The sequence below is a fragment of the Triplophysa dalaica genome, chromosome 4 (assembly GCF_015846415.1).
Source record: "Triplophysa dalaica isolate WHDGS20190420 chromosome 4, ASM1584641v1, whole genome shotgun sequence".
In the NCBI taxonomy this organism is placed as follows: domain Eukaryota; kingdom Metazoa; phylum Chordata; class Actinopteri; order Cypriniformes; family Nemacheilidae; genus Triplophysa; species Triplophysa dalaica.
Window position 1 is genome coordinate 7,360,531 of NC_079545.1, and position 11,123 is coordinate 7,371,653.

General features: G+C 34.6%; 1 protein-coding gene across 1 annotated transcript in view; it reads left to right on the forward strand.

Annotated features, from left to right (window-relative positions):
* LOC130419020 (neuronal migration protein doublecortin-like) overlaps nt 1-10,567 on the forward strand; it is a 38,324-nt gene extending 27,757 nt beyond the window's left edge. Inside the window, exons 4-7 of the mRNA XM_056745360.1 lie at nt 1,827-1,929; nt 3,480-3,569; nt 5,627-5,724; nt 6,915-10,567. Of these exons, the coding sequence (XP_056601338.1) occupies nt 1,827-1,929; nt 3,480-3,569; nt 5,627-5,724; nt 6,915-6,971 (348 nt within the window). The 3' untranslated portion in view covers nt 6,972-10,567. The remainder of the gene's footprint in view (nt 1-1,826; nt 1,930-3,479; nt 3,570-5,626; nt 5,725-6,914) is intronic.
* Nucleotides 10,568-11,123: the final 556 nt, after the last annotated feature.

Consider the following 11,123-nt stretch of genomic DNA (forward strand, 5'->3'; position numbering starts at 1 on the left):
TCGCCCTGCCTCTTGAGATATCCCAATTTCCATCTATTTAGCACAACACAGAAAGGGGGACGGGGGCAGCAGGTGCACAAGGCAGGACTGACACATGATTGACAGGCCGATTGACCGCTTTGAATGTCAGCTTGGATAATTGTCAAAGCCAGTAGTGTGAAGTAAATATCACTACTATTAAGGATGGTAGGAGGGACAGCAAGATGTTGCAGCATTTTTCTTTGACAAACAGAGTCTGACTTTTTGTTATACTAGATTTTAGCTAGATAAGCCTTCATCAAAGCATATGTTTTGAATGACTACATATTACACATAGTAACATATATATAAAAAAATCATTTATGAATATAAGCTTCGCCATTATTAGGTTATACCACATGTTGTACACCAAAGAATATATTGTAAAGCTTCATCTCATTTAGCTCATCGATGCTTTATTGTCATAAAGCATGTGTATTTGCGATACTAGGGGTCTGTAGCTGTAAAGCCTAGTGAGGGTTTTTTATGGTTTGTTTTGATATTGAATGAGTAAAGGGTGATGCATCAACATGTCAGCCCCACCAGCCCCAGTTCTACTTTGGGTGTCAGAATAATGGGTGGATGGACACAGCTGGCCGTCGTCGTTGTTAATGGCCCACTTCTCCATTTTTAGCAATGTTTCACAGACACACTCACACACAAACCACTATGCAGACATCCCCCCAACCTCCCTGGCCAGCTGTTTATAGCAAGGGCGGTATAGATTTGCTTTGTCATATATCACTGTCTGTGTGTGTCTGGGTGCGTGTTAAATGATAGGCTGGGGTGGGACTCTCTTATTGGCTTTTGATGACCCAATTTTAGCAGAGAATGCAGAATGGCAGACTCTAAAAACATTTAAAATACTTTCAAGTCTCAAGCTTATGAACAGCTGTAGGATCTGTAATACATTCTCTGTGTATGAATGCCTGTTGTGTGTACTGTATGTGCCTGTGAGTGAGCATCACTTAGATACAGCTAAATTATGTCAAACAAGTGTTTCTGTTGAATTAAATAGCAAACAAAATACCTGCTGTTGGCAAAGACTATTAAGTATTATCCTCAGTATTATTATAAAGGATTATCATAGCGGCAATCCTAGAATATCACTTCAAATGCCTACATGCTAATAATGCTGTAGACCCCTTTTGCAGTTGTGATTTCATCACAAAATATTTTGTTTCATCTCGTAGAAATGTTTTAAAGATATCAAATAAAAGTATTTTAGTACAGTAACAGCAATCTTGACTTAAGAAATATTTATTAAAGACTGTTTCATCGGACATGCGCACCTGGACTGTCTGCAGTTGACTTCAAGTCTGTGTTTGTTTATCAGTCTGTCCAGTGTTTAACTATTTATATTTTATCTCATTTATGTTATTATTCATTTATATAAATCTATTATCGTATAAAAATTGTATTAAATAAAATATTTGTTGAATTTTGTTGTATGTTAACTTTATTAAATAAACAATTAGTTCTGTCATTTACGGTAAACAAAACATATGGGACATTGATATCTAGCTGTTGAGTTTGGTATCGCAGTCCAAATTAAAAATATTTGAGAGACAAGTTTAGCCAAGTAACCGTTCTTCTCAGTTTCTTTTGCTTGTTATAGAGATAATAATCCACAGACTCTATTATTTGCGAATGTGTACCGGACGTTAAGGGGAATCCACGAACGCACACATTGTGCAGTAACGTTTGTTTATGTTGTTGCTTTAAATCCATCTATTTAATCATTATTGATTATATTTTTGTATGCTTCTGTTTAAGTCTTCCTCATCATGTCTTTTTTTAATTGGTAGGTGACCTGCTTGCAAGATTTCTTTGGCGACGATGATGTTTTTATTGCCTGTGGACCAGAAAAATTTCGCTACGCGCAGGATGACTTCTCTCTGGATGAAAATGGTAGGCTTAACGAATAAAATTATAAATAAAAATATGATTACATTCATACTATTTTCATTGAAAATTATTTTCGAATAATATCTCATGTGTTTAAAATCTGCATGTTTAAAAAAAAGAATACGACTGTACTTTCCTACCCAAAATCCAACATTGCTACGGAGGACATAAAAAGTAAAACTGTCTTTAGCTCCTTCTGTTTCATTTTAAACTTTTCATTTAAATGTGCAATTTTAGAAATACTTTTGTGATCATTCAGTTAATAATCTTCTAAAAAAATATTTTTAGAGATTCTAACTGTTGTACAGAAAAAGCACATGTTGGTGCAAACAGGTGTATTGAGACTTTATAACTACTTTATATAATTCTGTTATTCGAAAGACATCAAAGTGATGTATTTTCATGCAAAAACAGTAATAAGTAGACTTATGACCATTGCAATTCTCTTTAAATGTGCTTTGAAAATGACCAAGTTAAATGAGTTTAGAACATTCAGAAAAAGCAGCATGCGTCACCCATCTTGTGATAACCTGTTATTTCTAATATAATGTAATGCAACATCTAATATAACTGGCATATAAATATGTATTATAAATCATTATTGTGTGCATGCATTTACTATGCTGATTGATGAAGCAGTTAAGTTTAATCCATTCAGTATTTTTTCAGTAAGACTCAAACATTCTGTATGTGTCTTTCTGACAGTGAGAGCAAGAGGAAGTTGCATTCCACAGGGTGCTATTCATTTAACATCTCACTATGAGGTTTTCAAATGCAATTAAGGCATTATTTAATTTATGATTTACATGTTAATAGCTTATGTGAATCAAGGTTTAGGGGCACACTTAGGAGCAACGTACAGTATTTGTGTGTCTTCAAAAAACACAAAGAAAAGTCCGCCTGGTGAAAACCTGGTTCAGCATTAGCATCAAACTAAAACTAACACTATTATATATAATTGATTAGAAATTGCATTTGAATTGTAGCCTGCATGTGATTCATTGAAGTCGTTAAAGTGATTGAAAAAATGACCTGCATAATTGGCCGTCCTCAGATAAAATACAGTACACTTGGCAATAAATAATACATAACACATTTAAATGATGCCCATTATTTCCCCTGACTATTTGAAGTGATCAAAACTGCATTCAAAGCATTTACTGAATAACGGATTAGGTCTTGATTGCTAATTCATGTTAAATACTCAATTAGTGTCTATTAGGAGATTTATATTTTGAGCATCAGTAATGTCTCTTTGTTAAATGTACTGCAGACAGCACTTAATATCCACGTGTTAGGCTGCCACTGTCCATTCCAAAAGTCTAATGAGAGATGATGTTCAGCTATTGTAGATTGTGCCATTTCCTCTCCTGGGGGATTTAAGCTAATGGTTCTGGACCGTATTCTTTAAACTATCTTAGATTTTTCTTTAAACTGATAGTCATTGAAATGTTCTAAATTCTAAACATTTTAATTATTACGTAATCATTTCATACTGCATATGTCTGGCTATCTTTTACTGTACTATTCTCTATGTATTACTCTTTCTGTAGAATGTCGGGTGATGAAGACCCCCAAAGGACACAGAGGCTCGACTAAGAGCCCCGGCCCTGTGCGACGCTGCAAGTCTCCAGCTGATTCCAGTGAGCCAATAATTATGTGACTCATGCCAACTTAACACACCTTTAACTCCATAATGAATCTTTACTAACTACACATCAATTCCATATCAAAACTGAACCTTGCGTGCTCTGATTGTTTGCCGGTATCATTGAACCACTTTGTCCATTAATAAATTGTGTTGGCACAATGATTTGTCCACAGTTATCCATTTATATTTGCTTATGCAGTTAAATCCATGATTATCAATGTTCTGTTCTTTTAGGTTTTTTTTTAACACCCTGTCATTTTTATTTGTAATGTGTTATTCTGTCATAATCTCATAATCACCAGTGTTTGTGTGTGTTTTTGCATCAGCCTGCGCAATAATATAAAACAATAACATAAGCAGATTTCTGCTTGATTATCCAATCCTATTAGACCTGTTTCATTGTTTAATTGAATGATACACAAAACGGTCGTTCACACATTTATCATACAAATTACAGGAAAAAAAATCTATTTCTGAGAAAGAGACAGAGAGACTGTGGCTGGGGTGGTGATGAGATTTTCAGTGATAGAAATAAAACAATAATATGTCCTCATTGACCTCGCCACAGCAAATGGTATCATGTTATGACTGCCATCTTGTGGTGCACTTCCAATTTCCTAAATGATTTAGTTGAAAACCCGTAACAAACACAATTTTCTTTTCTCCATGGAAAAATTTCCTAGTGAAACAGGAACTTAAATGACATATCAAATGGCTTTATTTTGTCAGTTTTTTCATACAAATACAATAAATATGGACTTAACACACCGTTGATTTTAAATTTTATGGGCTCTCATATCAAAACTAAGGGTTTGTTTCATAAATACGTTTTTTTTATAAGAAATAGATCATTTGTAGATGTTAACATTTCTTGTATGTATTAAATTATTACAGTTTACTGTATCACTGTGCACTCACTGGTGGTTGGATTCATATTTTCAATGTGTTTTTATCTGTTTTATTTATTTTATCTTTTCCTATTGTTTTAAAGTCCTGCTTGTAAATTATAGGATTATTGCTTAGCCTTTCTTTTAAAATAAATGAAAATTAACATTTCCGTGCATTTCAAATTTGGCTCTTGTTTTGTTTAATGTTCACTCCTCTTTTGTTTTCTGTTTTTTGCTTTTTCCATTCCGTCTAAATGTTGTTGCTTATGCTTAATAAATGCTGTGAAATTATATTGCTCAAAGTTAGTTTGTAAGCTAATCCATTTGCTAATGTTAACAAACAGAATGCTATTGTAAAGTTTTACTTTGCAAAACATTGCACTGGGCTAACTGTCACATTTAAAATTATGTTTCAAAAGTATAACCTCACATAATAAGTCAAACTATTTGTGACACCAGGGTGTGATTAAATTGATTATTAACCTTCATGCATTTACAGTAACACGTTCATTTAATGGATTTCCCTTTAATAAGCAGATGAGGAAAAAACGTTTTGGTTTTAAACGGAACCTTGCTTTTAGGACTGAGCAAAAACACAGCTATAATCTGGACAAGCTTGCATTTAATTAGAAAAGACTGAGATCAGAACCTTTTGACAAGTTTTATATCTGTAGCCCCTGATCCAAACTCTCTATAGCTTGTCCAAGCATTTGGCTTCTCTTCTGAGCTTCGGCTCTCTTTTTTTTCTATTCATTACCTAGGTCAGTTTAAAGTCCTGGCGTCTTGTCCATAGGTTTTTTTGTATGGCCTTAAAGTTTCTCGAAACAGCCTTTAGTACCGACCGTGCCCTCTGGCCATGATGCTGCATCACACAACTCTCACATGTAAACACAGCTCAAGTGTATCGTAGCAACCACGCCTATTCATGGAGAGATGAAACACACTCGGTCGCAGCTGGCTAGACGACAGTTGACAGCATGATTATACACAAGCATTAGCCTTTCATTTACACACGAGAGGAGGGGACACTAGTTTAATGCACTATCTAACCCCACAATTTGTCTTTTATTTCCATCTGTCTTATTTGTGGCTCTCGTTCTATCCCTGCGTTTTACATTTGCACTTTATTGCTATTCCTTTTTCCCTCTGTCTTGTTCTGTAGCCAATGGAACCGGCTCCAGTAGTCAGCTTTCTACCCCCATCTCTAAGCAGTCTCCTATCTCGACCCCGACCAGCCCTGGGAACACCCGCAAACAGAAGGTAACATTGTACCACTCCACAGCACCAGAACCATTCCAACTTTTTTACTGCACTATCAATTTGTTTACTCAAAAATACATCAGTAGTTTTCTTTAAACCTTTTCATTCCTCAGAAATGCATGTTTCAACTTTGTAAACTCTGTATACCTCAGTTGCTTTATATGTGTCTTGTCAGATTCATTTACCAAGTGTTCAGTCAACACAGTTGTAACATAGTTGAGTGAAATTAATTTAATAAAACCAATACAAATAAATAAAACCGATGCAACCCTTAAAGTACACTGTAGCCGTCTGATAAAAACTGCCAATAAAAAGTATAGTTTTGTTATTTTGAATTTATTTGACAACAAGTAACTGCAAAAATGTGTTTATTGGCTGCTCATTTTGCAGTGCACTATGGCTAATTATTGTACTGTCAGCTTCTGGCACATACAGTATGTGCTTTTAAACTAATTGAGCAATCGGATTTATGTACTTGTGTTTTCTATATGTTCATGTGCAAGTTTTGCAATATTCTCTGAACATGCTGTACAGCCAAACTATTGTTTAAAATATATTTTTTCAAAATATTTGGTAAGCTGCCATGTATTAAATGGAATGATGTACACTCAGCTGACTTTTATTGCAAAACAAACCGAAGTGGTGATTTCAACGACGATCGCTCTATTTGAAATTAAGCAATAATGGCTATATTGTAAAAAAAATCCTTTAGAAAATGGACATTTTCTTGCAGCTTGGTTGCCAGAAATATTCCGTATAATATGTTTCCCAGTAAAATCATGTGGGTTTTCTCTGTTTTCTGTTTTCTGTTCTCAATTTGCAGTCTTTTTCTGTTATTTGTTGGCTTTAGAGCATAATTAAAAAAAATCCACAATATTCAAAAAATGCAATTTTCAGAGTTCTGGGTGGTAGAATTATACCGTAATGTATCGTAATATATCATTTTCCCTGTAAAATTACATGTTTTCTCAGTTTTCTTGTAAATTTGCGTTCTTCTCTCTAATTTGACGGGTTTTTATTGTGTCTCAAAAATATGTGAAAAACACAAACATTTAGTAAAATTACAGTTGTGTAAAATGAAGTTTTTTACAGTGTAGCTGATTGTAAACCCTTTAAAATCTTGAACGTTATATATATATATATCTTGGTAACTTTTTCACTCTGTTTTACACTGAACCTTTGATCTCTAGGATCTCTACTTGCCCCTGTCACTGGAAGATGAAGATTCACAGGGGGAGTCGATGTAGACTCTCCTCCTTCTGTCAATCAACATGATTGGCCAGTCACAGAGGTATCTCTGGTGCTCTATTGTCTTGGAAACATCAACATCGCCACCCTAGTGTGCAGGGTGATTGAAAACATCACCATGGCTGCCCTTGACCGTCGGGTTTTGCTGCAATGGTCTGTGCACTATTTGCTGCTTGAGAATTTGTTTCATTCGTTTTCTGTGTTTTCTTCCTATTTTTTGATAACCTATTTGTAGTGACTAATGAAAATGTCAAGTATGTGCAGGGCATATACTGCAGTTTACACGTGTATTATGATGACGAACACTCAAATTTGTATGTGGTCTGCTGTTGAAATTCATTTTTTTATATGAAGAACTTGAAACAAACTAAAATGTTATCACACAGCAGGTCAGATCAAACATTTAGACATTGAACCATCCTTTTTTTAAAACAATAATTTACAATTTTTCATACTGACTTTTTAAGATGCTTGGTCTGGGGAATTCGAAGCAGCAAATAGTTGTTTTTACAAGGGTGATAGTCTGACTTGTGAAAAATCCAATTTAAAAAAAGCAAAAGAAAAAAATGAAGAAAAAAACTTGTTGCACCATCAATGCTCTTTATTAATCCTTTTTTACCCATGCTTTCTCTCTCTCACTCTCTCACTCTCTCTCTCTCATCGTGCAATGGTTCATTATGTTTTAAAGCCCCAAACTGTTGGGACAGAACCCATTAAACTCACTCCATACCACTGTAAATATACCATGTACAGTACAGCCTACTCCAAAACAAAATCTCATCTGTGTCTTTGCATTCTAACGATGTAAAAAAAACTGCTGTTTATTGTTCGTGGCTCTGAAGGTACCTTTGCAACTGAGAGGGGGGGGCAAAAGCCATATAAGGTTTTGTTTCAAAAGCAATCACGGTTTGATAAAAATCTTAGGACATAACCAGAATAAGAATTATTTTCTGAGGGTTTTGGTTGCATGAATACGTTTGAAAATGTAAGGCACAGTGTCATTTTCAGAAAGCCAAAGGTATGTTGCATAGAGGAAGTCTAAAAATCTATATTTCCTTCCGTGATGGCGAACATATTGTTGGATAACACTTTACAGTGGGGGTCTATTTGTTAACTTTAATTTAACAAATGCATTATCTTTAATTGCATTAATAAAGGCTGGAAAATATATTGTTCGTTGTTAGTTCATGTTAGCTAATGCATTAACCAATGTTTATAAATGGAAATCTATTGTAAAGTGTTAACGGAATGTCTCATTTAATCTCTGATTTTAAAACAAACAGAATATCAGACCTGAACATTTACATTTTAGGAAGTTTTATGTACAACAGGAAGGTGATGGAATTCAACGTGTGGTAGCAAAATGCAGTCATTTCTGACTTAGCAATTTCACAGAGCACTGTGATGGTATTGTGGTATCTGTAGATCATCTCTTTAATATGAACACTAGCATAACAAAACTGCAAAAACTCATCTTTTGAGTTTTATAGAATTCCCATTTATTCCCTTTATTTCAGTGTATATTCTACAACCATTAATGTCTCCGGTCGATTTTGTACCTTCCATTGTGCCTTTTTTAAAGTCATCCATTGAGATATACAAACAATCATCTGTCAGTTTTGTACTGTTTTGTAATCTTTTGCATTGTTTGATTTGAAGTGGGGATCAAACACTATAACTATTACTATAACTACACATTCTGTAATCTGTTACTGCTAGTTTTGAACACTGTTTTAGTAGTTTATCAGGGTAATTCTTAAGACATGGTGAAAATGCTCTCTTTTCTCCTATAGTGCTGTTAACACACTTGCTAATGTGCTCAGATTTTTGGGACATAAATCAGACTTTCTGCTTATCATGCATTTCTGATGTTTCATTGTGACATGTTTTAGTGATATCATTCTGTGTATTAAACTTCTCACTTTACTATTAAAATGAGATGCTATTCCACACCCTGTTTTACCGCAATGCTCTTTTTTATTTGAATTTTTGTCGGTTTGTTTAACATTTTATCTTCTCAGTGACCACCACACTTTTTTTTACATGCATGGCATTCATGGCCTGCATTTAATATTTACAACATCTATTTTAAAGGAATGCTTGGTGTTACAGGTCAATGTCTATCTGTGTGTTCTCTTAGTTACCACACTAAGTAATTTGTTTCTGTCTAAAAGTATAGTATACTATACAAGCAATTGTACAATCACAATTATTTTCTGTGGTAAGCATGTCACACAGATACTGTTGTTAGACCTTGAACCGAAACATTCTATTAAAATATAGATCCATATAACTGCGCTTTTAATTCACACATTACCAATACTCCCCAGCCCTAATGAAAATTGAAGGTGTTTTAAAGCATCCTAAAAAAAATCTTAAGGTCTATTGCTGCCAGCTATATTTTATGGAGCAGCCAGCACCATTAGAAGGAATTCTCTTCTGTCCAGAGTAAAAATAAATGTTACCACAGCAACAACCTTGTGGTTTTTATATTTGGTTGCTATGGCACCTCAATAATCCCCCTAATTGGTTCGCACCTGGAATCTGCCTCAACTCCTATCAGAGTGAACACATTTAAAATAAGAAAGCTGGAGAGGATGGAGTCTGTGTTGAGTGGAAAAGCAACCAGTGAATTAAATAGGTGATTAGTGAGATACTATGTATGAGCAGAATTGGTCAGTCCTGCTACTTGCTTTTGGTTGCTGTGGCAACACTGTTGTCTCCTGTTACCATTGGTCTACACAACCAGTCAAAAAATGAATTGAAAATTAACCATATAATTATTAATTCTTCAATGCTTTACAATATCCTTACAAATCATAACTTGCTGAGGAGTTTTAACTGGTCTCAACCATGGTGCTTAATTTTGGGTTTTCATATAATAATGGTGCACCCAGTTGGTGCTCCTCGAAAAGCCATCTTCTTTTGTGTCCTAAGTACATTAGTGTGTTGGGGAAAATAATGTATGTACAGTAATGTAAAACAACACTTCCAGAAACCATACAGAGCAGAAAGTAAAGAACAATTTTAAAGAAGTTCTCTTTGACATTAATAACAGATATCAATCGTTGATAACACTTATAGTGTACATCTTTCTAAAATATTTTAAATGTTTGAAGACGTGTTGCAGCAGCTCAGAACAGCTTTCAGAAAGATTCACTCATAGTCAAACAGTAAATATGATATGTTTCAAGGGTTTAGCAAATTATATTATAAAGCAATGTTCAATTGAGTGGCATTCAATATTGCTCATCTGCCCTGTATCTTCAATAAAACAGGGGAACTATAAAGTAATTCTGTCATTCTGTTTTAAATCCCATTTTATTAAAGTTGTAGTACTGTAATACTGCTGATTAGAATAGGAAAACCATTAGTCTATATCTAGAACTTTTTATACTAAGTTTTCTTTCTGCTGTACTTTAATAAAAGCACACTCACTGTAACATAGGTCCCAATGCTCTTCCTGTGGTTTCATTGCATGCTCTTGATAGCTTGGTTAATAGCTGTTGACCCTTTGATTCTGCAAAATATCAAAGTTGTTTTGCTACTATGTTTCCGTCTGTGTTAAATAAAAAACAAATTTGTTTTAAATCAACCACTTGTATGTCTGTTTATCTCATTATTTGCAATTTCTGCTATTTGAACTTTGAGCATTTTGTGCTATACAAACTTTAAACAAAATGTGTGAGCAAAAATAGTGTTTCAACACTATACATCATGACACTGATAACGATACATACTTTTTTTTAAACCTTTTTCTGTGAAAGACCTAATTTGACCCCAAAGACAGCAGTGAGGTTAAAGGTCTGTATTGACACCTGCTGGCTGCTTCCAGTGTTGCCGGTGAACTTTTGTAGGTTTTTGGCGCCCCCTAGTGCTTGAGGATAAATATTTAGTCCTGAAATTGGGGAGTGTGGGTCAATTCTGCAGCTTATGTATGTCTGAACATTGTGCCAATATTTTGAAATGTACTTATAAGGATTCAGCCATTTCACGACTTCATTCATTCCCTGAGGCTCTTTAAGTCCCTACTGATAAACATACTGTATTAATAGCACAGGCGCTCTTGTCAGCTGATGAGAACAAGAACTTTTAAGGAGTCACACAATGGGGACTGATACTATTTTTCCAACAGAGAGTTCATAATAGTT